Source organism: Galeopterus variegatus, unplaced genomic scaffold, assembly GCF_000696425.1.
Source record: "Galeopterus variegatus unplaced genomic scaffold, G_variegatus-3.0.2 Scaffold11941, whole genome shotgun sequence".
Classification (NCBI taxonomy): Eukaryota; Metazoa; Chordata; class Mammalia; order Dermoptera; family Cynocephalidae; genus Galeopterus; species Galeopterus variegatus.
The window spans coordinates 1-21,641 of record NW_007738052.1 but is presented as its reverse complement, the minus strand read 5'-3'; the positions used below and the strand labels follow the sequence as shown (position 1 = coordinate 21,641).

General features: G+C 51.3%; 1 protein-coding gene across 1 annotated transcript in view; it reads right to left on the bottom strand.

Annotated features, from left to right (window-relative positions):
• Window positions 1-21,467, bottom strand: part of KIAA1755 (KIAA1755 ortholog) — a gene marked incomplete at its 5' end in the record, with an annotated part of 29,013 nt that extends 7,546 nt beyond the window's left edge. Inside the window, 10 exons of the mRNA XM_008594944.1 lie at window positions 2,071-2,219; window positions 3,372-3,470; window positions 5,237-5,353; window positions 6,807-6,893; window positions 7,801-7,894; window positions 10,507-10,630; window positions 15,934-16,131; window positions 16,638-17,985; window positions 20,724-20,921; window positions 21,270-21,467. Coding sequence (XP_008593166.1) covers window positions 2,071-2,219; window positions 3,372-3,470; window positions 5,237-5,353; window positions 6,807-6,893; window positions 7,801-7,894; window positions 10,507-10,630; window positions 15,934-16,131; window positions 16,638-17,985; window positions 20,724-20,921; window positions 21,270-21,467 — 2,612 coding nt within the window. The remainder of the gene's footprint in view (window positions 1-2,070; window positions 2,220-3,371; window positions 3,471-5,236; window positions 5,354-6,806; window positions 6,894-7,800; window positions 7,895-10,506; window positions 10,631-15,933; window positions 16,132-16,637; window positions 17,986-20,723; window positions 20,922-21,269) is intronic.
• Between the last annotated feature and the right edge of the window lie 174 nt (window positions 21,468-21,641).

The window sequence follows — 21,641 nt, the reverse complement described above, 5'->3', positions numbered from 1 at the left end:
GGGACTGGGAGGACCAGAGGATATATCTCTAGGAGGATATGAAGCCAGCTGGACAGATCTGGGTTCAAATCCCAGCTCTGCTACCTTCTAGCAAATTTCTCAACCTTTCTGTGTCTCTGTTTTTTAATCTCTAAAGTGGGGATAATAACAGAACCCACTCCACAGACTGGTTGTGAAGATGGAATGGTCTAATGCCTTGGCTCTCCACCCTGGCTACATATTAGAACCTGCCCTGAGAACTTTAAACAATCTCAGTGCCCAGGTTCCACCCCAGGCAACTAAGAGTGGGGCCTGGACATGGGTGCTTTTTAAAGATCCTCAGGCGGCTCCAGGGGCAGCCAGGGTTGAGAACCAGCCCTCGTGCATCCAAAACACTTAACACCCTGCCCAGCACGTGATGTTTGTTACCGCGTATTATTTCTGCTGCAATGATGCTGAGTAGCTGCAACACACCCCTCCACCCAGTCTCCATTTTACAGATGGGAAAACTGAGGGTCAGCGGGGAAATGACTCTCATGTATGGCAGCCTGAATTGGAACCTAGTCCAGGGCTGTTTCTGCACATTATTTCTAAAAATGGTCAAAGCCACAAGACAAAGTATGGGGTACAGTTGGGATTTCAGGCATGGGGATACCTGAGGGAAGGGAGGAATCTCAAACCCTGCCCCACCCTCCTTTGCCCTGGCGGGTCTTACTTCAGAAGAAAGAGGAAAAAGAGAAGCTGGAAGGGAAGCGAGCTTTCCCAGAGGGAGCCTCGCTCTGCCTGGGCCTCCCCACCCGACTGTAGCCCCCCACGGGTTGCCACCCTTGCGGGGAAGGGATGAGAGCGCAGGGTGCACGAAGGGGACGGAATCTGCCAGGCCGCCTGGAGAGGGAGCAGGGAGAGGCAGCAGGCTGGGGCTGCATGGGGCGCATCTGCAGAACCACAGCGCCCCCTGGTGGAGCTGCCGGCACGCAGCCTAGGGACAGGAAGGGCCTGGGCAGGCTGGGAAAGACAGCCCCCGCCCCACAGGCAGTGTGGGGGGCGCGGAGATGACCCCCCATACCTAACGTCAGGGACCACCCAGCACTCCCATCTGCGTGAACCTTCCGGAATCTTGGGTTGCAGCTCAGGATGTTCAAGAATCTGGGGCCAGGCTGCCTTGGTTCAAGTCCTGGCCCCACCAAGTCCCAGCTGTGTGACCCTGGGCAAGATACTTAACCTCTCTCTGAGCCTCAGGCTCCTCCACTGTAAAATAAAGATAATAGCAGGATCTACCTCAGAAGTGGGAACTAAATGAGTTAATATTTATAATCCCTTAGGACAATGCTGTACACATACTAAGTGCTATTTTGGGTGTTGGTTCAATAAGCAAATTGTTCTTAAAAGCTTATGCTAACTTGGCACTTGACTCCTGAATATAAGTAGCTGTGTTCTAATAGAGATAAAATATTCCCAATTACTGACCAATTTAATTTGGCTTTCCCCCACCCCCTAAATTTAGGAAAGTTGGTACTTTCCAGGAATGTCTGTAATTTTTTCAGTGGCTCCCAGACCCCTGACACACCAGAAAGTTCTCCCAGTCAGGCTGAGAAGGCTTCCAGGAAGGCAGGGTCATGTGGGGGTCAAATGCTGGTGGCCTGGCTTCAAATCCTTAACCAGACATTAACTAATGGTTGTTTCACTTTGCTGAGCCTCAGTTACCCATCAGGCAAAAGAGGGCAACATGGGCCTCCCAGGGTTCTTGCCAGGAATAAATGAGATGGGTCTTTGAAGGGGCTTGGGCCCATGTCTGGGTCAGAGAAAGTGCTTGGTCCAGATGGTGCTCAGAAACGGGTAGGGGATGTCCTCCAATGCCCATCCCAGGCTGAAGATGGCTGGGGCTGAAGGAGAGGTAGGAGAGAGGGGACGAGGAACTTGCCAAGGCCCAGAGTGGGGGCCTGGGACCAGGTCTCAGCCTGGGATATGGGCCCTGCAAATGCCTGATCCTGGGCAACTATGGGCCTGCCATATGTGGGGTGGCCCCAGCTCTGAGCTCCCAGGCTGGGGAACAGGGTGCGGGTGAGGAAGGAAAGGCCGGGGTATCTGTACCTGACATCAGGGTTGAAGTCCAGCCTTCTGGCCTCCCGCCGCAGCCTGGCCAGGGTGGCTCCACCTTCTCGCTGGAGGCCCAGCAGGCCTGGGTCCCTCAGCACAGCATCCATCAGCTCCTTGGACTTGCTCAGGCACCTGGAGGCTTCCTGCCAGCATAGGGAGTTGCACTGAGGTCCAATCCCCTCTCTCCCACTACGGCCTTCCAGGGCTCCCCACACCCAGATCAAGCCTGACTTTCCCAGTTGGCATTCAAGGTCTTCCAGGAAGTCTGTCCTTTTTATCTCTAAAGCATCTCCTCAAGCCACACACCCTGTCATCATGGCAACCTCTCCCATCCAAGCTCCATCATCTCTGCTGGGACACCATCCCAGCCTCTTCTCTGATCTCCCTGATGACTTCTGGCTCCCCCTACAGTTTGTTTTTCCATATGGCAGTTGAAAGGATCTCCAAGTGTAAATCTGATCACCCCCCTGCCTAAAACTCTCCAGTGGCTTCCCTACCTGCTTAGACTCGAATCCCAACCCAACTCCACCTTGATCCGGCCCCTGCTGGGTCTAGAAGATCCTCCAGTGGTTCAGTCCTTCTCCCCTCCCTGCTCTGCTCCACATTGGCCTCTTTGCTCTTCCTGGACTCCCCAGCATAATCCCACCTCAGGGCCTTTGCACGTGTTTGCCCTCTGACTGGTGCACAGTCTCCCTTGAAGGCAGGCTCCTTTTCAAACTTCACACCTCACCTTAAATGCCATCTCTTCCGAGAGGCTCTCCCTCTTTCCCCACTATTCTCAATCTTCCTTTCATGGCATTTGGCACAATCTGTAACTACATATCCATTTCTTTGTTCGCTTTTTAAATGCCTATGTCTGCCACTGCACCATGAACCCCACGAGGGCAGAGAGAAGTCGGTTTGCCCCAGGCTGGGTTTGCAGGACAGGACATACAGTGGGTTCCCAATAAATATTGGTCAAGTGAATGAATGAAAAACAGGGAACCCTCGGGCGGGAGCGCTGCCGCGCTTCCCAAGCGGCGCACTATCCAGTGCGCCACCGGGCCGGCCTTTGTTCGCTTTTTAAATGCCTACGTCTGCCACTGCACCATGAACCCCACGAGGGCAGAGAGAAGTCGGTTTGCCCCAGGCTGGGTTTGCAGGACAGGACATACAGTGGGTTCCCAATAAATATTGGTCAAGTGAATGAATGAAAAACAGGGCTGATGCCGACCCTGGCTGTCCTCTTCACTGAGCCCTCGGTCCATGGAGTCTGGACTATGGTATGGCCTCCCCGCCCCCTGCTCCAATCTCACCTGTACACTGCCAGGGAGGTCCCCCTTCTTGAACTCCTCGATGGAAGCCTGTAGCAGGGAGGAGGCCTGGCGGAGGTCAGCAAGGAAAGGGTCCACCTTCTGCAGGACGGAAGGCCAGGGCAGAGGCATGAGCCTGGGCCAGTGGGGAGGACACCTCCCCCATCCCAGGACACAGGAGGCACCACGCAGTGTTTTTCAAACTTTAGCTGCATCAAAATCATCTGGAGAGCTGGTTAAAACACAGACTTCTGGGCCCTGCTCCTGAGATTGTGATTCCATTCCTCTGGGGTGAGGCATGAGAACATGCATTTCTAACCAGTTTCCAGGGGATGCTGATGCTACTGGTCTGGGGACCCCACTTTGGGAAGCACTGGTACTGGGAATGAGAGAGGAGGAGAAAGAGGCCAGGCCTAAGCTACTCCCAGGTCGGAAGGGACACCTTGCAGGAGGGAAGAAAGGGAAGGAAGGGGGTGGGATGAGGGGACGTCCTTGGCTGAGTCCCACGTCAGCCCAGCTCCGCCACTTACTAGCTGTGAGACCTTGGACAAGTTACTTAAGCTCTCTGTGTCTCCACTTCCTCCTCTGTAAAAACGGGATCATAGTAGTTCCTGCCTTACAGCGTTGTGTGAGGATTAAATGGATTAATTTGTACAAAACACTGGGAATAGAGCCCAGCACATACTGTTAGTCATCATCATTATTAGTTTTATATTCTGGGTCTATAGGTAAGATCTCATTTTAAGGAAAGGTTTTAAAGCTAAAATATAGTTCAAAACCCATTGAATTAATTGGAGAGGGAAACTGGGTGCTTAGGGGACAAGTAGGAAAGGAGATTTTTCAGCATATACCCTTTTGTACCATTTGAAATTTGAATACATCACCTATTCAAAAACAGGCACAATTTGAAAAAGATCACCTAGGCAGAAAGCAAATAAACCACCACTTTAGACTGTGAGTACAGACTAGTGGTTCTCAACAAGGGGTGACTTTGCTCCTTAGGGGATATTTAGCAATGTCTAGAGACATTTTGGTTGTCACAATTTTTGGAGTGCTACTGTCATAAGAGGGTGGAGGCCAGGGATGGTACTCAACATGCTACAACACTCGAGACAGCTCCCAACGAAAAAGAATTACCCAGCCCCCAAATGTGAATTGGCAGAGGTTGAGCAACCCCGGTCTAGAGAGAGCCCTGGGTGGGCACTTATGGGCACTGGGTTCAGCGTGGTTTGAGCCTATAATCTTCTGTGTGTGGTTGTGCAAGTCGCCCCCATCCTGTGTGTCCTCATCTGTTAAATAGGGCATGAAATGCCCCTTGCGGGGTTGCAGTGAGGAGGGATTGCAATCACACAGGCAAGGAGCCCAGCACTGGCAGTTTCCTTATTTCTCTCCTCTTACAGGTGGGAGCACATCTGCCTCCCCCACCAGACCCCGAGTTCCCCCAGTTGTGTGGCTCCACAGAGCAGGTGCCTGTACATTTATTTTCAGTTAACAAAGGCATAGCTCTTAGCATGTACCAGACACCCTTCTAAGCTCTTTACCACATTAACTCAATTAATCCTCACACACACACACATTCAGAAACCATGAGGAGATGCTACTATTAACCCCTACCTTGCAGATGAGAAAACCAAGGCTCAGAGAAGGTAAGTAACTTACCCAAAGTCACACAGCAGAGCTGGGAAGAGAACCCAGGCAGTCTGGTCCCAGAACCCGAGCTCTTAGTCATTCCACTCTGCAACTTCATTGTAAATGTTTGTTGAATGACTGTGTTTTTGAACCTGACAGGGTTGATGGATCTATGGGACAGGACAGTAAAGAGAAGAAGAGAAGGAGGGGCAGGGGCTACAGGCTGTGATGGCAGACACCTGGAAGAACTGCACCCACTCGCTGTGGCAGTAGGGGAGGGAGCCTTCCAAGTCCGGGGGCAGCTGGCTGGGGTCCACATGGTGGCTGAGGGCCTTCAATGAGGTCAGCACCTCCACCTGCAGACAAATGAAGTCAGTCAGGAGGACCAGGGGACTCTGTGGGGACAGACATTTGAGAAGGTCCTGCCCAGATCCCAGCTCCAGCACCAGCCCACCTCCCACAGGGAGGGTTGACCCTGGCTTTAGGAGCTGCTTTCTGGGCAACCAATCTTCTCTGTAAGCTCTGACAAATCAAAATTTGGGACCAGACCCTGGTTAAGGAATAGCAAATAAACAACACGTGTAGTGCCACTCTCCCAGCCTGTGCCCAAGGGAGACATCATTAATCAATCACCGCACTTGTTCCCTCTGAGCTTGGCTCTTTCTCAGCACAGCTCTCCAGGCAATCACACAAGCTGATTGAAGCTGGCCCTGTGTTGAACTTCTTTATAATCCTTACACTCTTCTCTGGTGACCTACCAAGGTACTGTCTCCTCCTTGGGGCTGATGAAAAAGGCTACCAAATCCTAACAGTGTCCCCTAAGACATGGAAGAGGGACTAGGTGACTGCTTCTCCTCGGCAGTGAAGTTTGAGGTTTATGCTGAGAATAGATTCAGATATCTAGGCTTGGGATTGGATGGATACTGTGGGTTTTTGGACCTCTCTGTTATCCCTTCTACTCAAGTGTGGTCCATGGGCCAGCAGCACCAAGGAGCATGCTAAAAATACAGAATCCCAGGCCCCATCTGGAACGACTTAATTGGAACCTGCACTTTCACAAAACCCTTAAGAAATCTGTAGGCACACTGAAGTTTGAAAAGCACATCTCTAGCTCACAATGTGCCTCTTTAACCAGGAAGTGGGAGAACTTTTAAATCACTTCCTGAGGCAGGGCAGAGGGCTGGGTGCCCACACTCATTATTGTGGTATATGGCACTAATTAAAGGGAGCTGCAGGGATCTTTCCTGCAAAGTCCTGAGTCAACTCCTCATCTGTATTAATTAGGGAGAGAAATATAGGAAGAGCAGGGCTGGGCTGCGAGCCAGGAGACTCCAGCTCTGTGTCTATCCAGCTTACTGTGTGGCCTTAGGCCTCGGTTTCCCCATCTGAAAAGAAAGGGAGGAGGGGCTGACTAGATGCAACTCAGTCATGTGGCAGTGCCTACCAGGAGTTGCTAGGATCGCCAGAGAAAAATAATTCTGTGACAGATTTGGCGATGCCGGCCATGGGGCAGGACTGAACAGTTGTAGTGCCCAGGCCTCGGGTTTATTGCCCTACACTGGACTATTTCAAGGCCTCAGGAGTTGCTAGGATCGCCAGAGAAAAATAATTCTGTGACAGATTTGGCGATGCCGGCCATAGGGCAGGACTGAACAGTTGTAGTGCCCAGGCCTCGGGTTTATTGCCCTACACTGGACTATTTCAAGGCCTCTTCTAGCTCGTGAGTTCTGCAGTTCTTCATCCCCATCCCCCAGCTCAGCTCAAGCCCAACAACTCCCCTCCTCAACCGCGACGCTGCCTGCTCCTCACCTGGATGTCAGGTAAGGTCTGCAGCTGGAGAGCATCCTCCTTCTCCCCCAGGAGGAGGACAGCTCGGAAGGAGGCTGGGACCAGAGCCTGTCAAAGAGAACCGCTTCAGAGCTGCTCTGCCCAAGCCTCCACGGAGCCTCCCCACCCCTTTATCTCTTCCTCCTTCCCCTCTAAGATACAGGCACATTTACAGGGTGGGAGGTTCTCCCATGACTGGGACCTTTGTGTGTTACGTTTGGATGATGAGTAATCATTTGAAGTCAAGACAGCAGCAAGTCCAAGCTGCACTGCAAACCTTCCTAGATGACCCGCCCCTCTGGGCCTCAGTTTCCCCACCTATAAAGCAAGGAGGTCAGACCATGAGGTAAGCATATGCCAAACCTCCATTTACTCTGCTGCCCAGAATGGCTGGTCAGGAGTCTCTTTCCTTCCCCGTTCTCAGTTCATGAGGTTTGTGGGGTCTAAGTCTAAGCCAATCGGTGTGTTGCATTCCCCTGGCCACAGGGATTGGTTGATGGATGAACCCCTGAGCCAATCAGACTTAATGAGACACAAAGAAACTTTTGCTGGGACCTCTGGGAAAATAATCTCTCACTCTTTCCTACTGCATTTAAATGAGAGACCATGTTAGAGCTTCTGGGTGCCATGCTGTCACTGGGACCTAGGGGAGCAGGGAGAGCTGTTTGAGAAGGGCACGCTCCCAGGAGAACAGGGCCAGAAATGGAGAGAGAGGAACTAAGCCCTACTGACAATATTTGCCCGTGGATCAAGCTGTACTTGATGCCAGATTTAACTCCTGATCCATCCAGTGACATGAGCCAATGAACTCCCTTCATCTTTAAGCCTGTTTGGGCTGGGTTTTCTGTTAGCTGCCACTAAAAGATCTTGCCTGGGGATCCTGGTTCTAGTCTGAGCCCCGCGGGCTGTGTGAAGTCAAGAGGCACCTGGTGGCTCCCAAGACTTACCAGACTGAGGCTCTCCACCTCCCACTCACCTGAGTGGCCTGCAGGGCACTGACCAGGCTAGGCTGTGGGGGACGTCTCCTGGCATCAATCACGACTGCCAGCCCTTTGGCTTTATCTTCAGGCCTGTGGGTGACAAACACAATTGGCAGTCTCGCTGGACAGCCGGGGGCTCTCCAGGGGGAAGGACTAATGGAAGGTGACCAAGTTCCAATGCCCCCTCCTCCAGGAAGGCCTCTGTGATTCTTCTCCAGGCAGAGTGCATTGCTCCCTCTTTGCTCCCACAGTATCTCCCACAGCCCTCTCTTGCAACCCTAATAATCATGACTATAGCCACCAGCCCAGTTGCAGTGAGTGAGTCACCCAGCATTCACCTTCCCCTTTTGCATGGGCACAACCCCCAAGTTGTTCAAGAATCTAACTCCCTCTATACAGCCATGTCCCCCCAGCGACTGGTTTCTGATTGGTTGAGTGACCAATTCCCCTGGCCAGTGACTGGGTTAGATGGGGTCGTGTGACATATTTCTGGCCAATGAGATGTGAGGGGAAGTTTGCTGGGGGCCTTCTGAGAAAGACATTCTCTCCTCTAAAAAGTTGTGACAAGAAGATACAAGGCAGAGAAACAGAATGACAAATTTCCTTATCAGATAAGACATTTTGAACTGGAATTTCTTTTACTTGCAGCCAAAACACTCTCACTGGCTCATCCACAGTGCACTGAGCTTACAGTGGGCCACTTCTCAGTGGTTACTTTATCAGATAAGACATTTTGAACTGGAATTTCTTTTACTTGCAGCCAAAACACTCTCACTGGTTCATCCACAGTGCACTGAGCTTACAGTGGGCCACTTCTCAGTGGTTACCTTAGGATTTTCCAAACTGAACCAATTGTCAGGATCTGTTAAAATACCAGCCCCTCACTCCAACCCCCACCCCAGTCCCCCCAGACATCAGAGCAGTGGGTATAGGGTGGGGCCAGGGAGTCTCTGTGCTTCTAAGTGTCCTCAGCCATTCTGATGATACAGCAGGTTTGGAAAATAACCCCCACCTACCTTCAAGTCTTACAACCACCCAGTTCATAGACAAAACCAGCAGTGGCCTAGTGCAGGGGTGTTGTGGTGTCTGGCAACTGGGGTGAGTTATTTCATCTCTCTGAGTCAATTTAATAATAATAGCACCATCCTTCTAAAGGGCTGCAGTGAGAACTGATGGATTTACTTATGTAAAGCATTCAGTGACTGCACAGAGGGAGAGGGATATAAATGTTTGCTTTTATTACTGTCCTCAAAGGGGAAACTGAAGCACAGAGAGGTGAAGTGGTAGACAGTGAGAGGAGGCTCTGGGAGATGATACCAGGTCTCTGACCTGTCTCTGGCTATGCCTGTGCTGGATAGTGCTTTGTTTCCAGACCTGTCTCCACCTGCAGCCTAGAGGTCCCTTGATGTGAGGAGCTTCTGCCCAGCGTGAAGCTGGGCCCAGAACGGGTGCCCAGACAATGTTTGCTCAGAGCACAGTGGAAAAACAAGCTCAGCACACAAGAGACTCATGTGCACCATGATCCACGGTTTACACTACACACTCCCCTCATCTTCCGTCACCACTTGCGGCCTTATTTGGTCCTCAGATCCCACTTGGTCATCCCCTTCTTTCAGATGAGCTCAGAGAAGAAAGTTATTGCCCTAAGGTCACATAGCACGTTGATGGGATTCCAGGGCTCTGTCTACCACACTGGCCACTTCTCAGTACAGAAAAGGGGGTCTCAGCTCCACCTGGGGCCAGAAAAGCCACTCCACCTTGATAAGAGGAAGAAAAATCCCAGTGATCAGCAGATGGCAGTAATGGCTCCAGTGGGGTAGAAGGATCCAAAGGGTTCCATCAGTCTCCCCAACTCCTACCCCCAATAGCAGCAGGTCTCAAGGTTGGGTTGGCGTCACTAGCCACAGTCCTGAGCAACCCACTTCTGAGACTGCTCCACTGGGGACATGGTCTCAGAGGAAAGGATGGTGACTCATCCCCCTCCAGTCCAACATTAAGTCTGAATCGCGGCGGGGTGGGGGGCTGTTAGGAATTAGCCCGGGTCACTCATCACTCACTCATTCTTTCACTCGCACTCATTCACTCATTCATTCACTCATTTACCCTTTTCTTCATTTATTCAACAAATATTTATAATTCAGATGCCAGCTCAGTTGCCACCTCCTCAGGGAAGCCTTCCCTGATTTCCTAATTGAAATTAGACTCCCCGCCCTTATCACTCTATGACAGTGGTTCTCAAAGCGTGATCGCTGGCCCAGCAGCATCAGTATCACCAGGAAACTTGTCAGAGATGCAAATCCTCAGACCCCATCCACCCCAGATCTACCGAATGGGAAAATCTAGGGGTGGAGCCCGTCCATCCATCTTAACAGCCCACCAGGTGATTCTGATGCACGCCCAAGGTTGAGACCACTGACCTACAACATCCCTTTCTTTTTGTCACCTCACTAACGCTCCTGAAAGTTGCTTGTCCATGGTTTGTTTCTTGTAGATGGTCCATGTCTCCCACCAGCCTGGGAATCCCCCGATGGCAGGGACAGAGCCTTTCCTGCTTTCCCCCCAGCGTCTGGCTCAGGACTGGCTCTGTGAACAGATGACTGGATGGAAGGGTACAGTGTCTCTCCACTCAGTGCCTGGTCCAAGGTTCTGGGCCGAGAGGGTTCAGGGAGGGATGGCATGGTCAGGGTGGCCCAGCCCCTTACCTGGGGATGGCACAGAGGTAGGAGAGCAGCCTGGTGACCTCTGAGGCCGTGCACCATGGTGCTTCCCAGTCTCCCTTGGTGGTTGACACCAGAAGCAGTGGCCGCCCTGCCCTGTCCCGACCACCTGGAGGAGAGAGGGCACACATGAGCAGTGAGAACCTTGGGGGAGCCCTCCACAGGAGCCTCCCCTGTGGCCTCAGGCCTTTGCCCATGCTGGTTCCTTTGCCTGGAATGCCCTTTCTCTCCTCCTTCTGCAGACTTATGTGAGCTCTGAACTCTTATTCATCCTTCAAGACCCAACTCAAAAGCCCCTTCCCGAGAAAAGTCTTCCCTGAATCCCTCCTCCGTGCAGTGATAGCCTCACTCTCCTCTGGACTCCTGCTGTATGGGGCATCCTGGGATGAAAAGCTTGTGGAATGAGCTCTGGGGTCACACAGACAGGGCTTCAAGTCCTCACTTTGCATGTCCTTGGGCAAGTCTCTGAGCCTCAGTTTGCTCATCTGTTAAATGGGACGAATAAAACACTGAGCTTATTAGGTGAGACAGGTAAATGAGAATGAAATGAGACAGTCCGTGAGAAGCAAGGGCTCAGTGAACGGTGGTGTTATGATGGTCATTATCTCTGCTCTCGTCTCCAGCCCGTGGCATGGTGAGTGTGCAGCCTCGTGGCCACAGCTCACTATTTACTCTTACAGATGTTCAGCTGTGGGCTCTCGATAGGATGTTTCCTGCTTCAGGAACCTGGGCTGTGTGCCCCACTCTCCCCACAGAGGACATGAGGCCAGGCCTGGGGAGTCAGTCTGCACTGGGAGGGGAGAGGACGTACAGCAGTGGGGAAAGAGGACCAGGCCTCTGCAAGTGCGCCAGTCCTGCACCATGGACTCAGTGCCCTGCACTCCAGAGTCACCTTCCTCAGCACCACTCTGCAGTTACCACCACCCACTTGGTATGGGCACAACCCTCTACAGTGTGCAAGACCCTTTACAGCTCATGAAGCCTCGGACAAACTTAACACCTTCACAAGTGCTGTCTTACACAGGGGTCCAGCCATCTGAAACATTCTTTCTTTCACATATGTCTTAAAATTGGACATCATTTAAAATTTTAAAATATATATTTTTGTGTATGTAGATGTATACACACATATGAGAAAACTTTATATCCTCTTGATAATGCGGGTTTGATTTTTTTCCCAAGATTTGTTTACAAATTTGAAAAGTAAAGCCATTTCGTTGAGGACAATAGGGCAGACTTGATATTAACAAACCAGGTATTGAGTAATATTAGGGAATTATTTCTCATTTTGTTAGGTGCTAACGGTGTTGTGATTGTTAGGGGACACGCTGAAGTATTTAGCGGTAAAATATGAAGGTCTGTCATTTATTTTAAAATACTTCAGAAAAAAATAGATGAAACATACCAAAATATTAAGATTTATTCGATCTCGGTAATGGGTAAATGGGTATTCATGATACAATTTTCTCTTCTTTTCTGTATGTTCGAAAAAACTTACAATAGGAAGTCAAAAAAGGTGAACTAGCTAAACCATGAAAAACTCGTAAAGTTGGAGATGTTTATACACATCCCTCCAAAGTCCTGTGGCAGACATTGGGTCCCTCAAGTAGGGATATGCTGCATCAAGTCACTGGGCCCATTTTACTGATGAGGAAACTGAGGCCTGGAGAGGGGAATCAGCTTCCCACTCTCTCACAGGCCCAGGTCCCTGACTTGTCTGCGAGGGGGGATCATGTCTGATTCACCCTTTGACCCTGGGCCACACTAAGAGGTGAGCTTTTGTCTGCTATAAACCTGACGACTGGAGCTCAGGCACAGCTCTGATGCAGCTACTCCCCTGCTCTAAAACCATCCATGGCACCTCCTGGCACTCAAGTGTCCTCCCAGCATCTGTGCCCTCTTCCAGCCTCATTTCATATACTATATGTTATGGGCTCAGTTGTGTCCCCCACCAATTCATGTGTTAAAGTCCTAACTCCCAGTACCTTGGCATGTGACTGTATTCAGAGATAGGGTCCTGAAAGAGGTGATTAAGTTAAAATGAGGTCATTAAGGTGGGCCCTAATATAACACGACTGGTGTCCTTACAAGAAGAGGAGATCTGGACATAGAGGGAGACCCTGTGAAGACACAGAGAGAAGACAGCTATCTATAAGCCAAGGAGAGAGACCTCAGAAGAAAGCAAACCTGCCAGCACCTTGATTTTGAACTTCCAGCCACCAGAACTGCGAGAAAATAAATTTCTGTTGTTTAAGTCACCTAATCTGAAATGGCAGCCATAGCAAACTGATACATTGTCTCTGCTTGACACAGACCTCAGAAGAAAGCAAACCTGCCAGCACCTTGATTTTGAACTTCCAGCCACCAGAACTGTGAGAAAATAAATTTCTGTTGTTTAAGTCACCTAATCTGAAATGGCAGCCATAGCGAACTGATACATTGTCTCTGCTTGACAATGCCTATGGTCAGAGTGGCTCCTCTGTCATTGCCTACAGGAGCCTGTCCCTTTCCCACCTCCCATGTTCGTTCACCCTCTACCTTCTACCAAGTATGCCCTTCCCTCCCATCTCCATTCGGTGAAATACCCTTCACCTTTAATGCCCAGCCAAGATGCCACCTCCTCCAGGAAGACCTACTTACTCCCTGAGGACTGAGATTTGACCATTGGGTCTAGAAACATGGAGGTCATTCGTGACCTCGACAAGACCTGTCTCAGTGTCAAGGTAGGAAAGGAATTCTGATTACAGTGACTTGAAGAGAGAAGGAGAGGAGGGAAGGTGCAGAGACCAGGAGAAAACACAACTCCTTTGTGGAGTTTTGATGTAAAAGAAAGGCAAGGATGGGGACATGGGGCCTAGAGTGGGGTATTTCAAACTGGGCAGCATCACAGCACACTCTCATGCTGATGGGAGTGGTCCAGTGCAGACGGAGAAAGGTGATCATGCAGGGAAGAGAGGAGAATCTTGATGGGATGTCTGATGGGTACAGAGGGACGGTGCACCGATGGAGGCGGGGCCTTGGATGAGGAGCACGGATGGTTCATCCATAGGGGATGCCGAGTGTGTGGGTATAGAGGCTTCGGGTGAGTAACTATGGGGGCAGGAGTTTGTGGACTTCCTCTGATGGCTTCTAGTTGCTCAGTGAGGCCAGGAGGGGGGTCGTCAGTGGAGAGTAAAGTTAGGGAAGATGATGTGGAAGGTCAGAGGAGAGAAGGTGTGAAGTCAGCATTGAGGATGGTGGAGCAGTCATTCAGGACTCTGGAGGTGAAGTAGGATCCACAGGCACCATTGGGACTCCCTGAAGGTCACGGTCAGGAATCTAACATGTGACCAATCAGTGCGGTTGTGTCAATTTTCCCAGCTTTGTCCAGCTGTAAGGGTGCAGGTGGGGAGTAGGAGGAAAGTTGGATTTCACTGAGGCTGGGATTTCTCCGGGTAAATGTGATAGTGGGAGAGAAAGGTAAGGGAGTTGAGAGTATTTGTGAGAAAGTGATTATAGTAATGGGCCATGGAGTCTAAGCTGGGAAGGAGGGACGCAAGGACAGGATGGAGGGTGGGGAGAGACAGTGAGAAGGTGGTTGGATCAATAGGTTGAAGGTTCTGGGGGGAGGGAGGGTCTAAAGTTAATTACAATTCGGGCGTTGGGTGAGCTGGAAAGAGGCAGTGGTAATAAAGGAGTAGGAATCCTCAGATTGAAATCAGGAAGGAAGACAGGGGGTGGCCGTGGGAGGAGTTAGTTATGGGGCGTGAGGACGAGATCACTGGAGAAGCGGAGGTCAGAAAAGGGAAAAGAAGGAGCATCCACAGAGATATTGCTTATGCATTCAACAAGTACTTTTTGAGCACAGACTATATGCCAGGCACTTGGGACCCGTCAGTGTACGTCGTATCCCCCAAGGATTACAGAAGTAGTTGTGGAAAGAGTGACAGTGAGCCAGGTCCTATCTGCCTGTTCTCCACCTCTTACACAAGGGGGAGCCCGAGGCCCAGGGAGGGCAAGCAACTTCTCCAAGGACACACAGGGAGCTGGTGCTAGAGTTGGAACTAAAATCAAGGCCTCCATCATCCCAGAGCAGGGCCCTTCCATGAACAATACCTGAGCCCTTGGAACATGACAGCCCTAAGAGGATTGAAAGATCCTTTTCATACAATTAATATGGGAACACACAGCAAGAGCTTCAACAAAGATGACCAGAAAAAGACAGACAATGCCTCCCAGGAGGTGCAAAAACACAGGGCAGTGCCCAATGCCCTGCAGAGATGTAGAAGTCTATGAAGTAAAATGGAATTGCAGGATGGTCGATTCCCAGGGAGCACTGTGGTGTCTCCTGCCCCCCAGACCTGTACACGTGCTGTTGCCTCTGTCCAGAAGAAAGACTGTTCCCAACGCTTAACCTGGATAACTCCTACTCATACTGTAGGACTGAGCTTTATGTGACTTCCTCTAGGAAGTCTTCCCTGAACTCTTCCCACCCAAGCCAGGGCCAGGGGCCTCATCTGTGCTCCCACAGCCCTCTGTCCTTCCCCACTGGTACATTTTTTTTACACTGGGTTGTAATAATCTTCTGTAATGACCTATTGAGTTTTCTCCACCACTGGAATATAGGTTTCCTGAGGACAGAGAAAACATCAGACTTGTTCCCTGATGAATCCCCAGGGCTAAGCCCAGGGCCCAGTAAATATTTGTTACAATGATAATTAAATGTTAAGCAGGAATGACAACTCCTTCTGGATTGGATGCTGTTGGTTCTCCACCCAGATGCCTTCAGCAGGCAGAGCATCCATCACCCAGGGGCTGGAACTACCAGCTATAAATGGCTCACAGGTGCCTCCTTCTCTGAAGAATTGCCCTTGGCTGAAATGAGACACTGGCTCACCCCGCAACTCCATCCAGGATCAGCCCACAGTTAATGACTGACAGACCCAGGCATACAAAAAGGCCAGCAGCCCCGCACACCCTAGGATGGAGCCAGCGCTGTGGTGTAATTCATGCTCCAGAGAGCCCCCTGGGGTCAGGCCACAGCCTTGCTCAGCTTCCCCTGCCCTGTCCTGCTTCCCTCCCTCCCTTCTCCTGAGAGCCTCCTCCAATAAATCACTTTCCCAAGAATCCATGTCTCAGGCCCTGCTTCTGGGAACTTGATATCCACCTTGGCTGCTTCACTGAAATTTACATGGATGGATGGATAGACAGATGGACAGATGAACAGATGGATGGATGGATGAATACCTAGAAACTGCTTTCATCTAATCCAACTCCTTCATTGGAAAGATGAGGAAACCGAGGCCCAGGGAGGTTTGGTCTAGAACACAGGCCTCCAGGGCTTTCCCTGCCTCCTCTCCACCCACAAGCATCTGACGATAACCTGGGACCTCCCAGCTCCCCCCTCCGCCTCCCCGTTTGATCCCCCAGAACCTGGCAGGCATGCTATCCTCGAGTGGAAAAGCTCAACACCCAGAGCCCCAACACTGCGCTCAGGCCCTGGAGGGTCCTCATCCAGGGTGGAGCCTCTTTCTGGGGGGTCTGCAGGAGCTTCTGGGAAACCAGCCTTTTCCCCAGTCAGTGGGCCTGACTCAGCAGCTGGGCCAGATGTTTTGGTCTGAGTCTTTCCAGCTGAAGAAAAGCAACAACAAAGAAAAAGATGTTAAGCAACAACAAAGAAAAGAATTTTCTAAGCGGATAACATTTTCTCTTTCACCTTCTGACTAATAATAACAGCTTAAAAGTGTTGATCTCCTACTATGTGCCAGACATTGTGCTAAGCTCCTCGCTTTGGGTGTCTCTTTGAACCCTCCAAACAGCTCTGTGAAGTGGGTGAGATCTCCATGGCATAGGTAGGGAGGCCTGGACTCAGAGAGGTTAAGTACTTGTCCAAGGTCACACAGCTAGTGTGTGGCAAAACTGGGTGTGAACTCAGGCAGTCACAACACAGACACAGAGGCTTGCTCAGTTCCAGACCCATGAAACTTCAAGCCCCTTGATATGCTACATGGTGCACTAAACTCTTGAAATTGAGCCAGTGCAGGTGGGTCTCTGTTCCTTACAACCAGAACCACCTTGTAACCTGATCTCATCCAGACAATAATCCCTTTTTCCAGCTGAGGGAGTGAGCCCCTTACCTTTCCCCAAGGATCTGGCTCGGTTGGGTTTAGGAGAGTAGAATGAACAGAGGACTTTCCAAGGCCTGTCATGCTGGAGTGTGGCTTTCTCCAGGGGTATAGGGGATTGTCTCTGCCCCTTCAAGAATGAGAATTTGAGCCCAGGAGTGGGGGACCCAGAAGAGGAGGAGTTTTGACTTGGGTGGGCCTTGAGCTTGGGAAGTCTCCCGATTCCTTGTTTGGTCTTCTCCTCCATCTTTGTTTCAGAGGCTGGGGCTGCAGGAATAGCGGGGGCCAGGCAAGGAGAAGAAGATTGTCTTGGTCCAGGCCTGAGCTGGAGCATATTCTCTGAGTTTCCCAGAGGTCCCCGCATCTTGGAAGCAGCTGGCTCTTCTGAGACACCTGTCCCAAGGCCAGAGTCACAGTCCAGTAAGTCCTCAAGGACATTGACATAGGGCCCTTGGGGCTGCCGTTCTGAGTCGTGGGTGGGTGCTTTATGGTTGACCTTTCTCCTCAAGCCAAATATGCAGGGCTCCTCCTCCGAGCTTGCTGACTTTGCACAAGACCATTTTTCCAAGGAAGGTTCTCCATTGGCCTCAGAGAGAGGCAGCATCTTTTGAGAGAGAGGAATTTCTTTAGTTCCAGACAGCTCCATTAGTGCCCCCAAAGTACATCCAGTGGATGTCTCCACCTCTCTACTGAGAAACTCTCCTCTGCTCTCTTGGGGAAAGTCCAGGAGGGCCACATAGTCTCCCTCCAAGTCCTGGGTGACCACATCATCCATCCTGAAGGCCACCTCCCCAGGCCTGGCTTGCTCCACCTTGATGAGTCCCGGATACTTGTTTCTATATGTGTTGCCCTTACCCTTGGCCGAACTCTGGACTAGAAACACCTGGTTGCCTGGGGTCCTGGCCTGGTGCAGCTCTTGAGGGCTACTCAAATCGAGTGCCTCTAATTGAAGGGACTCCCAGGCTGCGGAGAGGACATTCACAGCTTGGGATCTGTCATCCACAAACTCTGGGCTGGTTATCTTGGTCCAAGGCACAGAAGCAATCCCATTTTCCGAAGCTACCAGGCAGTTGTGTAGAGGACTCCCCTCATAGTCACTATTGATGGCCTCCAGCCATTCTTGGGTGAAAAGTATAGGGTAGGATGATTCGGGAACAGGCTTCTTGTCCACTGTGCGGAGGTCTAAGGAGAGGCATTTGATCATGATGCAGACAGACTGCTCCTCCTGGGGCTCAACTTGGAGGAAGAAGTCACCCTGGCGCAGTAAGAGGGAATTGAGGGGTGCCAAGTGGACTACGACCTCATCCCGCAGACAGAGCGGCCAGCCCTCGTGCAGGAAGAGGCAGTGTGAGTAGGGGGCCTGCGGAGAGAAGGCGAAGGCATCAGAGAACCTGGCTCTGGAAGACCCCACCCTTGGATCTGCTTCCTTCTCTCTTCCAGCTGGAATCTTGAAGCTGTTGGGCACCAGGGTGAGGCAGGAAAGATAACAGGGACATAGCATCTAAGAGGCCCTTGTTCTCAAGTTTGCACAAGGGTTTCCTCTCCTGCCTCCCCTACTCTTGCCCCTGACCTTGAGAATACTTGTTAGCCTGCTGTCCCAAGGGAGAAGGCTCAGAGCTTGGATTGAGCAGTCCTTGGACTTTCTTACATAATTTGGGTGTGTGTGTGGGAGACCTCCAGAGAATGACAATAAACTTCCTGCTAATTAAGCAGGTGTTTCCTGCAATCATTAATTGGGGAAATCAGTGAGATATGACCATATTTGTACCCGAAGTTGATAAATCCATTCATATCAGTTACATTGTAGATTTGGCCACCTTGGAGAACCTTCATATCCATGAGGCTTCACGAGTCTGTGAGTTATTGCTCCTCTTTCACCGAGCCCTCTACAGTTTACAGTGTGCTCTCCCTCGCCTTCTCATCGAATGAGACAAACCAACACAGCCGTATTTTGCAAATAGCAAACCACCAGAGATGACAGCTAGAAACATTTTGTTTGACTCTCGCAGTAACTCAGGGGTGCAGGCAATTCAGGCATTACTATTCTCACTTTTAAAATGAGGAAACTGAGGCTCAGAGAGGTGGAGTAATTGGCTCATAGTCACACCACTGATATGTGGCAAAAGCAGGACTTGGGCGCAGGACTTCACATTTGGAGTCTGTGGTGTTTGTCCCTGGGCCCCACTAGACTTCGTCTGAAGGTGGCTGCCTCTGGCTGACAGTGGCTAGACAGGTCGACTTTGAGGTTGGCACATTATCTCAGAGGGAGAAATGAGGAAGTGAGATAATTACAGCCAATGGCTATTGAGCACTTGCTACCTGCCAGACTCTGTGCTAAGCGGTATGTGCTGTCTCTGTGCGTTAGGTGCTATGTTATTAACATTCCTACTTGACAAAGAAAGAAACTGAAGCTCAGAGAGGTGACATGGATCCCTCAAGTCCACGATGATGAGCCTGGATTTGAACCTGGGGCACCTGACACTGGGGGCCATACTGTTAATCCCATATTACTCCCTCCTGCTCTGAGGTGACACGAACTTGCCTATAATCACAATTAAATTAAATTAGCCTCTAACTAAGAATAAAGATGTGGAGAGGTTGTGACCTGGTCACTGGGAGAAATGAGGAAGGGGTTGGTGCACATGTGGTTTTAACGGACACATAAAGGAAGTGTTTGGTCGTGCAGCTTGTCGGGGAGAAGCAATCAGGACGGGAGGAGCTGCGCGAACTAACATCAGCATGGGGAAGTTGCCTGCAGATGTTTCCACAAGCAGCTCCCCTCTCCTGCAATACCAATTTCTGTGTATTGAGCTATTTCTGTGTGTCAGGCACTGTGCTAAGCATGGCAAACGGGTGATCTCACTTTCCTTCTGGTTTCAACTCTCTCCAGTTCCGGTTCCTAAACCTGAACTTTTAGCTGCTCCATTCGATTTCTTTCTACCACTGAAGTGATGCACACAGTCCCTACCCTTGCTTCTTGCTGCTAGTGAGCTGTGGCCCTGGCCTTGGCAGGCAGTGAGCAACTCAGGAAAGGCTGGTGGGGCTGAGAACCTCTTTGTGACTCTTGAGGCTGGCGTGGCAGGCAGGTGGGCACTAAATAACAGCACAGCAGGAAGCCGTCGGCAAACCTTTGAAGGCAAGTTCCTGCAGTGGGCACTGAGGGTGTGGTCTCCTCAGGCTTCTCCCCACCCTTTTCTTAAACAGTCTCCATCCTCTGCCCATGGAGGTAGATGCATGACTCAAGCCTAGCCAATCGTGGTGCCTGTTGCTCTGGCCATAGTGATTGGTCCAGGAATGGACATATGACCTAAGCCCGGCCAATCAGGATCCTTCCTTGAGATTTTTCTATCTGCAGCTCACGGGGGGGAAGAGTTCATTTTCCTCTCCAGGGTAAGATTTAACCCCAGAGCTACCCTGGGATGCAGCCTTGTGGGAGCACGTAGCCTGTAAGAATGATGCTGACAGGCAGGGAGAAGCAGAGGCAAGAGACAGAAAGTGTCTTCAAGGGGTTTGACCAGAGAATCAATTCAGCCCTGAGGCCTCATCCACCCACCCTGGTCTGGGTGAAGATTCTGTCATTTGCAGGCAATGAATCCTGCCTAAAACACTTTTCTTTCTGCTTTGCCTCAGGAGAGGCCTCCCTGAGATCTGGATTTGAAGGGGTCTCCAGAGAAGGAAGTGAGAGTCCTCATGCCTCAGGGGCTCCTGGGAAACTGCAACATTCTCTGCTCTTTCCACTGAAACTGCCCCCCTTCAGCCAAGGCAGCCTGGCCATGCCCACAACACCAGCCCCAGGGCAGGCTCCTCACAGCCAGAGAAACCCCAAGGATGCCTCTATCCAGGACTTCCTCCCTGCTAGTGAAAGTGCAGATGTAACTGACTCCTAAATGTCACAGGGTAAAGGGCCAAGTGGCCCTCTTGCTCCATTTGGGGGGCTGATGGCTCCCTTTGGGCAAGCAATAACACTTGGAAAACCACCCACACCCTCAGTTCTTCCTGTGAGGCCAGACCCCCCCCCACCAGCTCCTCTGTCCTCGCATCCAGTTCTGTGGCTTTCTGGGAGGGCGAGTCCCCAGCCCTGCATCCGTCCCAACTTACGCAGGCTGCTTCGCGCACTTGCTCACACAAGCGCTTGGCAGGGATCAGGAAATCCAGGAGGAAGCTCAGCCCATCACCCCGGAAGTCAGAGTCCAGGAGCCGGAACACCTGACCCAGGATAGTGGGAGCTGTAGCCTCAAAAGGAGGATAGAGGCCTGCCAGGGCATGCTGGATGGCTGTGTCCAGGGATGGTGGGTCCTGTGGGGGACAGGAGGAGAAGATGAAAAGTAATAGTAATAATAATAATAATAAGGGTAGTGGCCACTCCCCATGACTTTCCAGGCCCCACACCACTGAGGCCCCTCTCTGACCTCGCAGATGTAACTGACTCCTAAATGTCACAGGGTAAAGGGCCAAGTGGCCCTCTTGCTCCATTTGGGGGGCTGATGGCTCCCTTTGGGCAAGCAATAACACTTGGAAAACCACCCACACCCTCAGTTCTTCCTGTGAGGCCAGACCCCCCCCCACCAGCTCCTCTGTCCTCGCATCCAGTTCTGTGGCTTTCTGGGAGGGCGAGTCCCCAGCCCTGCATCCGTCCCAACTTACGCAGGCTGCTTCGCGCACTTGCTCACACAAGCGCTTGGCAGGGATCAGGAAATCCAGGAGGAAGCTCAGCCCATCACCCCGGAAGTCAGAGTCCAGGAGCCGGAACACCTGACCCAGGATAGTGGGAGCTGTAGCCTCAAAAGGAGGATAGAGGCCTGCCAGGGCATGCTGGATGGCTGTGTCCAGGGATGGTGGGTCCTGTGGGGGACAGGAGGAGAAGATGAAAAGTAATAGTAATAATAATAATAAGGGTAGTGGCCACTCCCCATGACTTTCCAGGCCCCACACCACTGAGGCCCCTCTCTGACCTTCTCTCTTACCCCACCTCCCTCGCTCACTGCCTCCAGCCACATGGTCCTCAAACACACTTGG